Below are 16316 nucleotides of genomic sequence, written 5' to 3'. Positions count from 1 at the left end.
CACAGCACCCAGGCTTAGAAAGGCTCCACGCTTGATTTAATGCTTTTCTGTTGTAGTCTTGAAATTCTTAATAATTTTGGAATAAGGAGCCCCACATTTTCACTTTGCACAGGGCCCAGGAAATTATGACAGGTGCTGAAATTGACCTTCACTTCTGTTAATGCAGGGACAGGACCCAGCCACCCAAGCTAATCCCTCCACTTTTGCAATGAATCTCATCATCTTAGTCTTTTCAGGAACTCTATCCCTGTTAATTATCCCTTTTTTAGCTTCTGCATCACAAATACCTTTCTTCTTCCCTTCAATTTACAAACATGCCTTAATGTCTTTTTGTTTGTTTGTTTGTTTTTTGAGACGGAGTCTCGCTCTGTCGCCCAGGCTGGAGTGCAGTGGCCAGATCTCAGCTCACTGCAAGCTCCGCCTCCTGGGTTCACGCCATTCTCCCGCCTCAGCCTCCCGAGTAGCTGGGACCACAGGCGCCCGCCACCTCGCCCGGCTAATTTTTTGTATTTTTTAGTAGAGACGGGGTTTCACCGTGTTAGCCAGCATGGTCTCGATCTCCTGACCTCGTGATCCGCCCATCTCGGCCTCCCAAAGTGCTGGGATTACAGGCTTGAGCCACCGCGCCCGGCCTTTGTTTGTTTTTAAAGGTGCGGGTCTTGCATTGTCACCCAAGCTGGAGTTCAGTGGCGCCATCATGGCTGACGGCAGCCTTGAACTCCTGGACTCAAGCCATCCTCCCCACTTCAGCCTCCAGAGTAGCTGGGACTACAGGCTCACACCACCAAGCCCTCCTTTTTTTTTTTTTTTTTTGGGTAGAGATGGAGTCTGTGTTGCCCAGGCTAAGTCTCAAACTCCCGGTTTCAAGCACTCCTCCTGCCTCAGCCTCTCAAAGTGCTGGGATTACAGGTTTGAGTCACCATGCCCAGCCCTGTTTTTATATTATTATTCCATGACCCCACTTTCTTCTGCTGCTACCTCCCCAATTTTCAGCTCTCATTTGCAGCAAGCTTGTTTGCTTGTTTCTCTACTCCCTCACCTTCCATCTCTCTACAGTTTATTCTAGTCTATCCATTATTATTATTATTATTATTATTATTATTATTATTATTTTAGACAAAGTCTAGCTCTGTCGCCTAGGCTGGAGTGTGATGACACGATCTCAGCTCACTGCAACCTCTGCCTCCCAGGTTCAAGTGATTCTCAGCCTCCCAAGTAGCTGGGCTTACAGGCACCACCATGCCCAATTAATTTTCTTCTTCTTTTTTTTTTTTTTTTTTTGTATTTTTAGTAGAGGGGCTTTCATCATGTTGGCCAGGCTGGTTTCAAGCTCCTGACCTCAAGTGATCCACCTGCCTTGGCCTCGCAACACACTAGGATTACAGGCATGAGCCACTGTGCCTGGCATATTCTAGTCTATTCTTTAAAGGCTCTGATATGGTTACAGTGCTACATATTGCCAAACCCAATGAGTCACTATTATCTTACTCAACTTCTCAGGTGCATTTGACACAGTTGACGCCTTCTTCTTTCCTTTTTTCCTTTAGGTTTCTCTTGTGGTTGGAATTGTGTGTTCCCCACTTTAGACTAGAGATTTCGCCCTTTAGATTAGAGACTCCTAGAGTTCATCTGTGTCTTCTCCCTCAGACTGAGGGCTCTTGGGCAGGCTGCGTCTTCCCCCTTCAGACTGAGGGCAGGGCCTGGGCCAAGGGCAGCCGATGGACCATCTCCCTCACCGAGACTTTCCACCTCTCTGAGCAAATGGTCCCAGTCAGGCTCTGGGCTGTAGACATCCCAGACAAGGCCTTTCCTCAACCTCCAGGGACTCCAGGACTGACACCCTGGCCTTCAGGCCACACACAGGGCTCAGAAACCACAGTTCCCCACAGTGCAAAAAACTTGAGACTTAAAACCCAAGGACCTGACACTGATTTATTGGGATAGGAAAACAAAAAGAACCCAGGAACCTAGCTTTCAGCCCAGCAGAAGGGTCTCCTCTCTTCTCTGGGTCTCTTCTTCCTCAACTTCCTCTTCCAGAAAATGATGATGATAGCAACAGCAATCGAAATGACAAGTGCCATCCCATATGGAGCACTTGCTGTGTGCCGGGCATTTTGTGTCCTCATACAGACATTATTTGAACCTCACAAACACCCCTAGGAAGGGCACTAGCAGAGGCAGATTTTTTGTGAAGCTAAGGAAGGGCCTTGAACTTGCACGGGCCCATCCTAGGCACTGGGAGCAACCCCAGCAATGTCTTCATAGTGTCAAATACATACAATTTTTTTTTTTCTTTTAACTTGCAAAAGCAAAATTCTAAAACTGCAATTGGTTAAGACTCCTATTTCTTCCCACTCTATCCCACTTTCCCTTGAATCAGGTGATATCAGAGATACCATGAGGATTTGGTGATCCAGCTAAGGGGAAGTTGAGTTGGAGATACATTTAGTCTGGATTGATTTGATGGGATATAGTTGGGTGGCTGGCAGTCACTTTTGTGTATAGTTAAGTCATTGTGAGCTGTCCTGGTGCGGAAAGGGTTTCCAGGAATATTCCTACCATTTGCTGTACCTCATGACCCTTGCTGCACAGGATCAGAAGTCTTATCTCAATATAAATGATTTCCAAGACAGCTGGAAGTATGTGAGCAGTGAAAGAGAAACAAGTTTATGTGCAGAACAAGAAGCAAATCTGGGCCGGCTGCAGTGGCTCATGCCTGTAATCCCAACACTTAGCAAAACATAGCAACATAGCAAAACCCTGTCTCTACAAAACAATTTAAAAATTAGCAGGGTATGGCAGCGGGAGCCTGTAATCCCAGCTACTCAGGAGGCTGAGGTGGGAGAATCACTTGAGCCTGGGAGGTCAAGGCTGCAGTGAGCTGTGATCATGCCACTGCACTCCAGCCTAGGTGACAAAGCCAGACCCTGTCTCAAAAAAAAGAAAAAAAAAAAAAAAAAAAAGGCAGCCGGACATGGTGTTTCATGCCTGTAATCCCAGCACTTTAGGAGGCTGAGGCAAGTGGACCGCTTGAGGCCCAGAGTTCAAGAGCAGCCTGGCTAACATGGTGAAACCCCATCTCTACTAAAAACACATAGATGGGCATGGTGATATGCACCTGTCATCCCAGCTACGCTGGAGGCTGAGGCAGAAGAATCACTTAGGCCGGGTGCAGTGGCTCACGCCTGTAATCTTATCACTTTGGGAGGCTGAGGCAAGTGGATCACCTGAGGTCAGGCATTTGAGACCAGCCTGCCTAACATGATGAAACCCCATCTCTACTAAAAATACAAAAACTTAGCCACGCATGGTGGCGGGCACCTGTAATCCTAGCTACTTGGGAGGCTGAAGCAGGAGAATCTCTTGAATCTGGGAGGTGGAGGTTGTAGTGAGCTGAGATCGTGCCATTGCACACCAGCCTCGGCAAGAAGAGCAAAACTCCATCTCAAGAAAAAAAAAAAAAAATGCTGGGTGCAGTGGCTCATGCCTGTAATCTCAGCACTTTCGGAGGCCAAGGCAGGCAGATCAGGAGGTCAGGAGTTCGAGACCAGCCTGGCCAAAATGGTGAAAACCCGTCTCTACTAAAAAATACAAAAAATCAACTGGGCGTGGTGGCAGGTGCCTGTAGTCCCAGCTACTCAGGAGGCTGAGGCAGGAGAATTGCTTGAACCCGGGAGGCGGAAGTTGCAGTGAGCCGAGATTGGGCCTCTGGACTCCAGCCTGGGTGACAGTGAGACTCCGTCTCAAAAAGAAAAAAAAAAGAGAGAATCACTTGAACCCTGCACTCCACTGCACTCCATCCTGGGGGACAGAGCACGACCCTGTCTCAAAAAATAAAGAAAGAAAGAAAGGATAATGGGGCCGGGCGCGGTGGCTCAAGCCTGTAATCCCAGCACTTTGGGAGGCCGAGACGGGCGGATCACGAGGTCAGGAGATCGAGACCATCCTGGCTAAAACGGTGAAACCCCGTCTCTACTAAAAAATACAAAAAACTAGCCGGGCGACGTGGCAGGCGCCTGTAGTCCCAGCTACTCGGGAGGCTGAGGCAGCAGAATGGTGTAAACCCAGGAGGCGGAGCTTACAGTGAGCTGAGATCTGGCCACTGCACTCCAGCCTGGGCGGCGGAGTGAGACTCTGTCTCAAAAAAAAAAAAAAAAGAAAGAAAGAATAATGGACACCAGATTGCTCAGTGTGAAAGACGGGAGGTATAAATGCACAAGAGGCAAAAACTAGAATGAACCATGTGATATGAGCTTGGAATTGGAGATGATAGTCTGAATTCATGTTTAGTATGTGTAATTATAGAAATAAAGATAATTGTAAATGTGTGTGTATGTGTGTACACATTCATTAGCTCTAGGAGGGACTGGGACTAGTGACCCTCATAACAATGAACGATTCTGGTTTCTTTTTTTTTTTTTTTTTGAGACAGAGTCTCACTCTTGTCACCTAGGCTGGAGTGCAGTGGTGGGATCTTGGCTCACTGTGACTTCCGCCTCCCGGGTTCAAGCGATTCTCCTGACTCAGCCTCTTGAGTAGCTGGGATTACAAGTATGCACCACCACGCCTGGCTAATTTTTGTATTTTTAGTAGAGACGGTTTTGCCACGTTGGCCAGGCTGGTCTCAAATTCCTGGCCTCAAGTGATCCGGCCGCCTCAGCTTCCCAAAGTGCTGGGATTACAGGCTTGAGCCACCATGCCCAGACGGTTTATTTTATTTATTTATTTTTATTTATTATTAGTATTTTTAGACAGAGTCTCACTGTGTCTCACCCAGGCTAGACTGCAGTGGCACAATCTCGGCTCAGTGAAACCTCTGCCTCCTGGGTTCAAGGGATTCTCCTGCCTCAGCCTCCTGAAAAGCTGGGACTACAGGCATGTGCCACCATGCCAGGCTGACTTTTGTATTTTTAGTACAGATGGAGTTTTGCCATGTTGGCCAGGCTGGTGTCGAACTCCTGACCTCAGGGGATCCATCCGCCTTGGCCTCCCAAAGTGCTGGGATTACAGGTATGAGCCCCCACATCCAGCCCTATTATTATTATTATTATTATTATTATTATTATTATTTTGAGACAGGATCTCATTCTGTTGCCCAGTCTGGAGTGCAGTGGCACGATCTCGGCTCACTGCAACCTCTGCCTCCCGGGTTCAAGTTATCCTCCCGCTTCAGCCTCTCTAGTAGCTGGGACTACCATTGCATGCCACCACACCTGACTAATTTTTGTATTTTTAGAAGAGACAGAATTTCACCATGTTGGCCTGGCTGGTCTCAAACTCCTGACCTCAGTTGATCTGCCTGCCTTGATCTCCCAACGTGTTGGGGATTACAGGCATGAGCCACCATGCCTGGCCCGATTTTTATTTATTTATCTATTTTTAGTCAGGGTCTCACTCTGTTGCCCAGGCTAGAGTGGAGTGGCATGATCACAGCTCACTGTAGCCTTGCCCTCCTGGATTCAAGTGATCCTCCCACTTTAGCCTCTCGAGTAGCCGGAATTATAGGTGTGCACTACCTGCCTGGCTAATTTTTGTATTTTTTACAGAGATGGGGTTTCACCATGTTTCCCAAGCTGGTCTTGAACTCCTGGGTTCAAGCAGTTCACCCACTACAGCCCCCAAAGTGTTCGGATTACAGGTGTGAGCCACCGCGTCTGACCAGTTCTTGGTTTTTTAGTATGATTCTAGTGCCTACTTCATGCTTTCTAAATATTATTTTCCATTAAAAGATTGAATCAGAGCTCTTTGGAGTACTGGTTGATTCCAGCGGCTGGAAAAGTTGTTATCTTGTTATACCAGAAAGCAAATGTTCCAGGAATTATGGAAGCAGGCCAAAATGACATGGACCCCAGCTTAAAAGGGTTCCCATTGACCAAATAAATATAAATATTCAGGGTTTGGGGGGAGGTTTTGTGTGTGTGGGGAGGTTGTTTTGTTTTGTTTTTGTTTTTGTTTTTTAGACAGAGTCTTGCTCTGTCTAGAGCAAGGCAGGAGGGCAGTCACACAGTCATAACTCACTGTAGCCTTGAAGTCCTGGGCTCAAACCATCTTCTTGCCTCAGCCTCTCAAGTAGTTAGGGCTACAGATGTGCCCCACCACACTGGCTAATTTTTTTTGGTAGAGATGAAGTCTCACTGTGTTGACCAGGCTGATCTTGAACTCCTGAAGCCTCAAGCGATCCTCCCACCTCAACTTCCCAAAGTGCTGGGATTACAAGCGTGAGCCACCGTACCCGGGTGTGTATTCTTTTCTTTTTTTTTTTGAGACTGAGTCTGGCTCTGTCGCCCAGGCTGGAGTGCGGTGGCCGGATCTCAGCTCACTGCAAGCTCCGCCTCCCGGGTTTACGCCATTCTCCTGCCTCAGCCTCCCAAGTAGCTGGGACCACAGGTGCCCGCCACTTCGCCCGGCTAGTTTTTTGTATTTTTTAGTAGAGACGGGGTTTCACCGTGTTAGCCAGGATGGTCTCGATCTCCTGACCTCGTGATCCACCCGTCTCGGCCTCCCAAAGTGCTGGGATTACAGGCTTGAGCCACCGCGCCCGGCCTGTGTATTCTTTTCTTAAAGAGGATCCTCCAAATCGTAACCGTCAGGCCCCATAAAACCAATATCCACCTCTAGATATTCTTGTCATCATTTTAAAAATGAGGAAACTGAGGCACAGAAAGAGAAAGTGATTTGCCCAAGGTCACTCAGCTAAGTGAAGAAGCAGGATTTGGACCCAGCCAGTCTGACTCGAGTCTGCTTCGAGGGGACACTGTGAAGATTCAGTGAGATTTAAAGACATGAAAGGAACTTTATAAATTTAAGGATTAAGACTAATAATCAAATGAAAGAGGTATGCCTGTTTGTCCACTGGTGCTCAGCTCCACAGAGGAAAGGGGCAGAAAAATCCTCCTACCATATGCCAGAAAGTACTTGGAATTTAACAACCAGGACCTCATTTTGTCCCCATGGCAGCCCTAGAGGCAAGCATTATTGTCCCAGTGAGGCTCCTGAGGCTCATCGAGGTTCAAGGATCAACCCAAGTCACACAACTGAAAAGTGATGGATTCTGGAGCAGATGCCAGAGCTGGTGATGCCAGAGCCTCTCTCTCCCCATCCAGGGCACCAGGCTGCCCAACAGCATGCAGCAGAAGGCTTGCCACGCTGGACTGGCCAAGGTCCAGAAACATGACACAACCAAGGGCCTCTCCACCTTCTCTCATCCGCGGTGCTCCACCATCTGAGAAAGATGCCCGGGACAGAGGAGCCACATGGCAGCAGAGCAACATTTCTGCCTAGATCACAAGTAGGCAGAGCAGGCTGCAAAGCAGGCAGCAGCAAGGTGGGGGCAGCTAGCCACAAGCTCAGAGAATCTCAGGCTCTGGCTGTGCAATTGGGCCAATGGGTCCAGGGGAACAAACAAGGACTTTGGAGTCAGGCAAGATCTGGGCTTGGTCTTCCTGGTGGGATGACCTTGGGCAAGTCACTTTAACTTTTTTAGTCTCACAAAGTAAGAATCTAGCCTTAGAAGGAGGCTGCCAATATTAGAGTGGGAAGTGCCTGACACATAACAGGTGCTCAGAGAATGGCAACCATACACACACACACACACACACACACACACACACATATATTTTTTTTTGAGACAGGGTCTTGCTCTGTTGCCCAGGCTGGAGTACAGTGGCATGATCTCAGCTCACTGCAACCTCTGCCTCCCAGTTTCAAGTGATTCTTTTGCCTCAGCCTCTAGGGTAGCTGGGACTACAGGCACATGCCACCATGCCCGGCTAATTTTTGTATTTTTAGTAGAGACAGGATTCTGCCATGTTGGCCAGGCTGGTCTTGAACTCCTGACCTCAAATGATCCCCCTTCCTCGGCCTCCCAAAGTGCTGGGATTACAGGCATGAGCCACCATGCCCAGCTGGCAACTATCTTTTATTATAACTCTGTGAGTTCTTCTCAGCAGAACTGGACTTTCAGGAGTGGTAGGAATCAGGCAGGGGATAGGGATTCTGAAGGACCTTATTCCTGCAGGGGGCCCAGAACTGAAACCAGAGGACGGGGGCCTCCGAGACTGGACAGCGGGCAAAGTCCTCCCAGCACCCCCAGGGTCCTGGCTCCCTTCCCTGTAGCCTGCTCCTGGCCGACAACAGAAGCAGGGCCCCAAGGTTAGGCAAACAAGCTAGTGATAAGGCACTTCCAGGTCGGGCCTTGCATTCAAGGCCCACCCAGCTCTGGGGCTGACTTCCTGGCTTAGCGAAAGCGCTAGTCTTTTGTGCACACAAGAGCAGGCACCAATGGGGACACCTGCTGATTGTGCACCTGGGGCCTTGGTGCCCTGGTACAGCCTGGGTTAATGACCTTGTTTATCCACTTGAGTCATCCGATAAGGGGCAGCTGAGTGAGCGGCAGGTGGCCCTGTGCCCTGCACCGGCCACTTCATTGACTGAAGTGATATCAGTGCCACGTGGGGTTCCCAATGCCCCCTCCCCCACCACTTCCCCACCATTCCTGCCAGGGGCAGTGTCTGTGTGTTTTTTTCAATGAACATGACTTCTGGAGTCAAGGTTGTCGGGCCATTCCCCCCCTTCCACTCACTGGGAATATAAATAGCACCCACGGCGCAGAACAGAGGGCCAGAGAGCTGGAAGTAAGGGCAGATCCCAACCATGAGCACCAGCCAACCAGGGGCCTGCCCATGCCAGGGAGCTGCAAGCCGCCCAGCCATTCTCTACGCACTTCTGAGCTCCAGCCTCAGGGCTGTCCCCCGACCCCGTAGCCGCTGCCTATGTAGGCAGCACCGGCCCGTCCAGCTATGTGCACCTCATCGCACCTGCCGGGAGGCCTTGGATGTTCTGGCCAAGACAGTGGCCTTCCTCAGGAACCTGCCATCCTTCTGGCAGCTGCCTCCCCAGGACCAGCGGCGGCTGCTGCAGGGTTGCTGGGGCCCCCTCTTCCTGCTTGGGTTGGCCCAAGATGCTGTGACCTTTGAAGTGGCTGAGGCCCCAGTGCCCAGCATACTCAAGAAGATTCTACTGGAGGAGCCCAGCAGCAGTGGAGGCAGTGGCCAGCCGCCAGACAGACCCCAGCCCTCCCTGGCTGCAGTGCAGTGGCTTCAGTGCTGTCTGGAGTCCTTCTGGGGCCTGGAGCTGAGCCCCAAGGAATATGCCTGCCTGAAAGGGACCATCCTCTTCAACCCTGGTGAGCTCCCAGACACTCCTGGGTAGGGGGCAAGGCTGAAGCAGGAGCCAGCCAGGGAAGGTAACTTCTAAGGGTTTGATATCTGTTATCTCATGGGGTCCACATTTTCTTTTTTTTTTTTTTTTCTGAGACAGAGTCTCACTCTGTCACCTAGTCTGGAGCGCAGTGGCGCGATCTTGGCTCACTGCAACCTCTGCCTCCTGGGTTCAAGCAATTTTCCCTGCCTCAGCCTCCCAAGTAGCTGGGATTACAGGTGCCCGCCACAACTCCCGGCTAATTTTTGTATTTTTTTTTTTTTTTTTTTTTGAGACAGAGTCTTGCTCTGTCGCCCAGGCTGGGGTGCAGTGGCCAGATCTCAGCTCACTGCAAGCTCCGCCTCCCGGGTTTAGACCATTCTCCTGCCTCAGCCTCCCGAGTAGCTGGGACTACAGGCGCCCGCCACCTCGCCCGGCTAGTTTTTTTTTTGTATTTTTTAGTAGAGACGGGGTTTCACCGTGTTAGCCAGGATGGTCTCGATCTCCTGACCTCGTGATCCGCCCGTCTCGGCCTCCCAAAGTGCTGGGATTACAGGCTTGAGCCACCGCGCCCGGCCTAATTTTTGTATTTTTTAGTGGAGACGGGGTTTCGCCATGTTGGTCAAGCTGGTCTTGAACTCCTGATCCCTCTGGTGATCCACCCACCTTGGCCTCCCAAAGTGCTAGATTACAGGCGTGAGCCACTGTGCTTGGCCGGTTCCTCATTTTCATCAAATAGCCATCTCACAGAAGAGGTACAGAGAAGCTAAGTGACGAGCTAAAGATAACACAACCAGGTAGGGACAGACCAGGATGGCAACTCAGGTCTATTCACTCCAGAGACTGGCCCTTGCCACTCTGCCTGAGAAATTTGCTCTGACCTTTAGAGAAGGCTGGGGGGGAGGTGGGGTGGGCAGACACAGCTGTGTCTCAGTCACATCTTCAAAGGAAGGTTGCATGGTGAAGCTCTAGAGCTGAAACTCCTCTGTGGGTTCAGAAAGATCACTTAGAAGAGAGAACTGAAAGGGGTGTAGGGAGGACAGGAAAGGAGTCTTTGTGGAATTCGGCCAGGAGAGCGGCAGATGAGACAGTGCTCTTTGTAATCTGGAGAGCATCTGAGATGAGCGTTCCCCAGGAGTCCCTGTGGCACGCATAAATCGTAGTAGTTAATTGCAATAATAGTAGCAAATACTCATATCACACTTACCATATGTTAGGCCCTATTCTAAGGGTTTTACATATACTAGTTCATTTAAATCTCATAAAAACCTAGGAGACAGGTCCTATTAATATTATTATCCTCGTTTTACAAATAAAGAAACTGAAGCCCAGAGATTAAGTTACTTGCCCAAGGTCACCCAGCTAAGTGACAGTACTGGGATTCATACTCAGGAAACCTGATTCTTAACCATTACTCCATACTGCCTCTTCATAAATGGATGGATGAATACAATGGAAATTGATAAATAAATTACCTCCTCCAAAGGAGGAGGTAGTAGTGGGACCTCAAAGGCCGAGCAAAGGAGGCAGAGGGGTGTCTCTGATGGCCCAGATCTTGGGCCAGTCTCTTCCTTTGGTGGCTGGGAGTAGGATGCTCACCAACCCTCTTCTCCCTCTCTGCCCACAGATGTGCCAGGCCTCCAAGCCGCCTCCCACATTGGGCACCTGCAGCAGGAGGCTCACTGGGCGCTGTGTGAAGTCCTGGAGCCCTGGTGCCCAGCAGCCCAAGGCCGCCTGGCCCGTGTCCTCCTCACAGCCTCCACCCTCAAGTCCATTCCGACCAGCCTGCTTGGGGACCTCTTTTTTCGCCCTATCATTGGAGATGTTGACATCGCTGGCCTTCTTGGGGACATGCTCTTGCTGAGGTGACCAGCTGCAGCCCAGGCAGAGATCAGGTGGGCAGAGGCTGGCAGTGCTGATTCAGCCTGGCCATCCCCAGAGGTGACCCAATGCTCCCGGAGGGGGCAAGGCTGTATAGACAGCACTTGGCTCCTTAGGAACAGCCCTTCACTCAGCCACACCCCACATTGGACTTCCTTGGTTTGGACACAGTGCTCCAGCTGCCTGGAAGGCTCTTGGTGGTCCCCACAGCCTCTGGGCCAAGACTCCTGTCCCTTGTTGGGATGGGAATGAAAGCTTAGGCTGCTCATTGGACCAGAAGTCCTACTGACTTTATACAGAACTGAATTAAGTTATTGATTTTTGTAATAAAAGGTATGAAACACTTGGAGCCTGATACTGTCGTTTGTGCATATAGAAGGGACTGTCTCACCTCCAGGGCCCACCCTGCTCCTATCAGAGGTAGCCCAAGGGAAAAAATCCACAGGGTTGCTGGAACTAATTTTCCAGGGAACAGTATCAGTTCACAATCCCATCACCTCATTGCCTTTATCCTCAGGGGAAGGAGGTTGCTCTCCTGTTCCCAAACCCTTCACTAACCACTCTCCTGGCTCCTACCCACTTCATGCGCCCTCTCACCACAGTTAAAGCCCAATCACAGCCAATCAGGAAGCAGTCCATTCCCGAATTGAAACAGACAAGGTCACTGCCATTTCTGCAGTTTAAGATCATTCACTTCCCCCATTCCTGCAGATGACAAAAGATGGTGGTCCATTATTTTCCCAAAGGGAAAGGACAAGGGCACCCAGGGCTGGCCTGGCAACTACTTGAACACCAAGGCAGAGCAAGGTTTAGCTGGACCACCAGGATTTGACTACATCAGTTGTTTAAGTCTGAAACCCTTCCATGACACTTGGATCACAGCCACCGCCCTGAGGCCTCCCAACTTTCCTTCCCTGCCCCTCTGCCCCAGCCCCTCTCCTGGGATTCTCCTCCCAGACATTCCCACTGTCTAACAACTAAAGAGGCAACTCTTGGCATAGCCATTACCTCCCTGACTGCTCCATTCAGAATATGACTTGTGTCTATTCTGATTGGTCAATGTCTGTGCCTCACTGTTTGTTAAATATTTTGACCCAGTCGCCATGGGTAAGGGTGAGTGACCTGAAGGGTGAGCAGGAAGGAGTGATAACAACACACATGCCTATAGGATTTTCTGGCCTCCCCCTTTCGCCAGCGGTAAGTCCTGCCCTGACCAGTCCCCACCCCCTTCACCATAACAGTTTGGATTCTTCTCACAGGTGCCCAGTTAATGATTGCTCAATAAGAGGCCATTCACTTGGGGATAAGAGTCTAGGTGTCATCATTCAGGCCTTTCTCTAAGCCCCCCAGGTTAGGACGACAGCTGATTGGCCTCATACCCATTATGGTGACCCAGTGCCAGCAGCAAGGGGAACCCTGTCCCTTGCCCAGCCTCTCACTCACAAGTCAGACACCAGATAGAGACAAAAACACAGCTGAGATCTCACACAAATACAAACAACACAACTTGGACCCCCCCAACACACACACACACTAAGATGTACAACTCAGGCACGCCTACACGGACCCAGAAAACAGACTCTCCAACCACCCACTTACAGCCCAGAAAAGCACTGCCCAGATACAGTCACTCAGCAACGTACTGCAGACCCTGACACAGTCACACAGCACAAGTACGCACCCTTGCACCTGAGGGTGGGGCACACAGTGTGGAGACACCCCCATCCAGAGTGTGTTCATCTTCCCCGTGTCACAGGAAAGGGAAAAGTGGCCCCCTAAGTAGGCAGACCTGTGTCTGCACATCTTCAGGGTCCTCTCAGAGCCTGTGAGCCCAGGCCAACTGCTCTGCCTGGCATTTGGGACCCCCAACTAACCATTCATCCTCTTTCCCCGTGGTGACTTCAATGTCCATCCTCCTCTCAGCTCAACAACTGTCCCCAGCTGGGACCAAATCAAATCCCCAATAAAGGCATCCTTCAGGGCCCAGAACAAGTCCTGCATCCCCCCACCTCCCACCAGATGCCCCAAACTCAGACCTCAGTCTCCCGGGCCTCTCTCTACCTGCCCTCCCCATCCCTCTGGCACACATCACCCTGTGTAACCTTGTAGACGCATGAAACCACTCTTTCAAGAGCAGAAGCCCTGTTTCCCACATAGGACCCAAATCCAGAAGATTCAGGGATTTAGGGTCATTCTACATCTTTTATGCCCTGCCAGTTTCTGCCTCTATTAATTAACTGCCACACCTCTCTGAATCCTCCCACCTCTGAAAAAAGCTGGATCTTTCCACCTCTTACCCTTCCCCTTCTCTAGCCCTGAACAACCATTAGGAAGCATTCCCTGCCATGCCCACCCTAGGCTTTTTTCCTCAACTTATTTAATTTTTTCCGTCATCCAAATAGCTTCCCTTATTAAGTCTACCTTGCCAGGCACTACTGGTGGCTCATGCCTGTAATCCCAGCACTTTGGGAGGCTGAGGTGATAGGATCGTTTGAGCCCAGGAGTTCAAGATCAGCCTGGGCAATGTAGTGAGATTCCTGTCTCTACAAAAAATTATAAAATTAGCTAGGGGCCAGGCACGGTGGCTCACACCTATAATCCCAGCACTTTTGGAGGCCAAGACAAGCGGATCACCTGAGGTTGGGAGCTCAAGACCAGTCTGGCCAACAATGGTGAAACCCTGTCTCTACTAAAAATACAAAAATTAGCTAGGCATGGCAACACTCGCCTGTAATTCCAGCTACTTGGGAGGCTGAGACAGGAGAATCAGTTGAACCTGGGAGGCAGAGGTTGCAGTGAGCCGAGATCGCACCACTGCACTCCAGCCTGGGCGACAGAGTGAGACTCTATCTCAAAAAAATTAAAAAATAAGGCCGGGGGGATCACAAGGTCAGGGGTTCAAGACCAGCCTGGCCAAGATGGTGAAACCCCGTCTCTACTAAAACTACAAAAATTAGCCAGGTGTGGTGGCAGATGTCTGTAATCCCAGCTACTCCAGAGGCTGCGGCAGGGAAACCGCTTGAACTGGGGCAGCAGAGGTTGCAGTGAGTCGAGATTGCACCACTGCACTCCAGGCTGGGTGACAGAGTAAGACTCCGTCTCAAAAATATAAATAAAATAAAATAAGCTAGGTATGGTGGCTCATGCCTGTAGTCCTGGCCACTCGAGAGGCTGAAGTGGGAGGATTACTTGAGCTGGGAGTTGGAGGCTGCAGTGAGCATGGTAGCATCACTGCACTGCAGCCTGGGCAACAGAGCAAGACCCTGTCTCAAAACAAATAAAAAAAACAACAAGAAAAATCTCTACCTTGATCCTTTTCAAATTTCTTCCCTACCAGTCCACATGGTTTGGGAGCTACACTTCTGTTTCTTGTCTGCATTTCTTGAGTCATTCCCCGTGCCCTACTTCCTTGCCTTGTGCAAGGAACATAAAGACAAATACGGCAAAACTAAAGAGATAATTATGGTACAATGTAGTAAGGGGAATTGTGCTTTCTCCATGAGACTGTAGGCTTTCCAAAAGTGGGGAAGAATGTCTCCATGATCAGCATCCTGGGTTGGGATCTGTATCTCATTGCTAATGAGGGAAGAGGAGGAAACAGGCTCAGATGGGTATGTAACTTAAGGTCTGGGCTGATCACTGTCTGTGCTGAGACTCTTTTTTTTTCAGACGGAGTTTCGCTCTTGTTGCCCAGGCTGGAGTGCAGTGGTGCGATCTCCGCTCACTGCAACCTCCACCTCCCAGGTTCAAGCGGTTCTCCTGCCTCAGCCTCCCGAGTAGCTGGGATTACAGGTGCCCACCACCAAGCCTGGCTAATTTTTGTATTTTCAGCAGAGACAGGGTTTCATCATGTTGGCTAGGCTGGTCTCAAACTCCTGACCTCAGTGATCCACCCACCTCAGCCTCCCAAAGTGCTGGGATTACAGGCGTGAGCCACCGCACCTGGCCTGTGCTGAGACTTGTACTCAAACCTGTGTAATTCTGGAGGGTTCTTGTCAGCAGCACAAGCTGGAGTGAGTCATGGCCAGGATCAGGCGGTCTGGAGCCAGTTCAGCCACTGTTGACTGACCATCTACCTCTCAGCCATGATTCCTGTCCTCAGGCCCAGCCAGGGATGACTCACTGGAAAGCAGGAGAGTGGCTGTGGCTCTGGGTCAGCCTAGAGAACCATTTTATTGCCATCATTATCTCTATCTTCATTAGCCAAATCGTTGACTGCCTATTAAGCAGTAAGACAGCTGACGCATGCTGTGCCCTGCATTAACCCCACCCTGTCCTTGGGGCATTCAAATATCCTAGAACCCGTGATGCTGGCAAAAAGCCAACACCCACTATCCATCCATTAATTCATTCTATCACTCAACATCTCTCAACCTCCACTTGTACCAACCCCTGTGCTAGATGCTGGGGTAGGGGGCACAGAATAAATAAGATACATTTCTTACTCTCATGAAACACCTTGTCTGTGGCAGAGGAAGACACATAAGTAATTGTAATGCAGAGTGATCTGAGCTGTGATAGGGGTACAGACAACAGGCAACAGGACAGATTAAATCTGCCTCAAGGTGGGAAAAATGCTTCACCCAAGTGGTGACTGGTTTGAGCTAAAGAGAACAAATAGGGTTTTGCTAGGCAACCCAAGGGATGGACATTCCAAACAGATATATGCAAAGGCACAGAGATGTCAGAGAGTAAGGGGTGCTTAATTAACTGCAAGTGATGTGTGGGGCCCAGGGTATCAGGAAATGGGCCTGGAGAGATGACAGGGACCACCTCACAGAACAAGACAGCACAGAAAGGAAGTATCAATGAAACCGATGGAGGCGACAATGCTAAGATCTCAGGGGAGTCAGAGTTAACAAAGGCGACCTCCTCTTCCTGGCAGGGTATGACCAGAAGAAACCCCAGGCTATGGCTGCTTACTCTGGGTAGCTACTAAACTATAACCACATAACATTTGTGCTCTAAACACATTTCCTGGATTATGGTATTTCATTCTCACAACTCTGTGCTGAAAGTACTATCATTATCTCCATCCGCTTTATCTTTCTTTTTGAGACAGAGTCTCACTCTGTTGCCCAGGGTAGAGTTCAGTGATGCGATCTCGGCTCACTGCAACCTCCACCTCCTGGGTTCAAGCAGTTCTCGTGCCTCAGCCTCCCAAGTAGCTGGGATTACAGGAGTGCGCCACCACGCTCAGCTAATTGTGTATTTTTAGTAGAGACGGGGTTTCTACA

At 50.0% G+C, this 16316-nt stretch overlaps 1 protein-coding gene across 1 annotated transcript; it reads left to right on the top strand.

Moving 5' to 3' along the window:
- Positions 1 to 7834: 7834 nt before the first annotated feature.
- NR0B2 (nuclear receptor subfamily 0 group B member 2) lies at positions 7835 to 11423 on the top strand. The gene is made up of 2 exons (XM_003891402.5): positions 7835 to 9184; positions 10826 to 11423. The coding sequence occupies exons 1-2, from the start codon at positions 8653 to 8655 to the stop codon at positions 11065 to 11067; spliced, it is 774 nt and encodes a 257-aa protein (XP_003891451.1). The 5' UTR covers positions 7835 to 8652; the 3' UTR covers positions 11068 to 11423.
- The last annotated feature ends 4893 nt before the right edge of the window (positions 11424 to 16316 follow it).

This window comes from Papio anubis, chromosome 1 (assembly GCF_008728515.1).
Source record: "Papio anubis isolate 15944 chromosome 1, Panubis1.0, whole genome shotgun sequence".
Classification (NCBI taxonomy): domain Eukaryota; kingdom Metazoa; phylum Chordata; class Mammalia; order Primates; family Cercopithecidae; genus Papio; species Papio anubis.
The sequence above is the reverse complement of the archived record's forward strand: the minus strand, read 5'-3'. Positions and strand labels throughout refer to the sequence as shown.

Excerpts from the sequence above, each read along its gene's own strand:
- NR0B2 (XM_003891402.5), top strand. The coding sequence starts at position 8,653 with ATGAGCACCAGCCAACCAGGGGCCTGCCCATGCCAGGGAGCTGCAAGC. Across the intron at positions 9,185-10,825 it reads GACCATCCTCTTCAACCCTG|ATGTGCCAGGCCTCCAAGCC; the intron begins GTGAGCTCCCAG and ends CTCTGCCCACAG.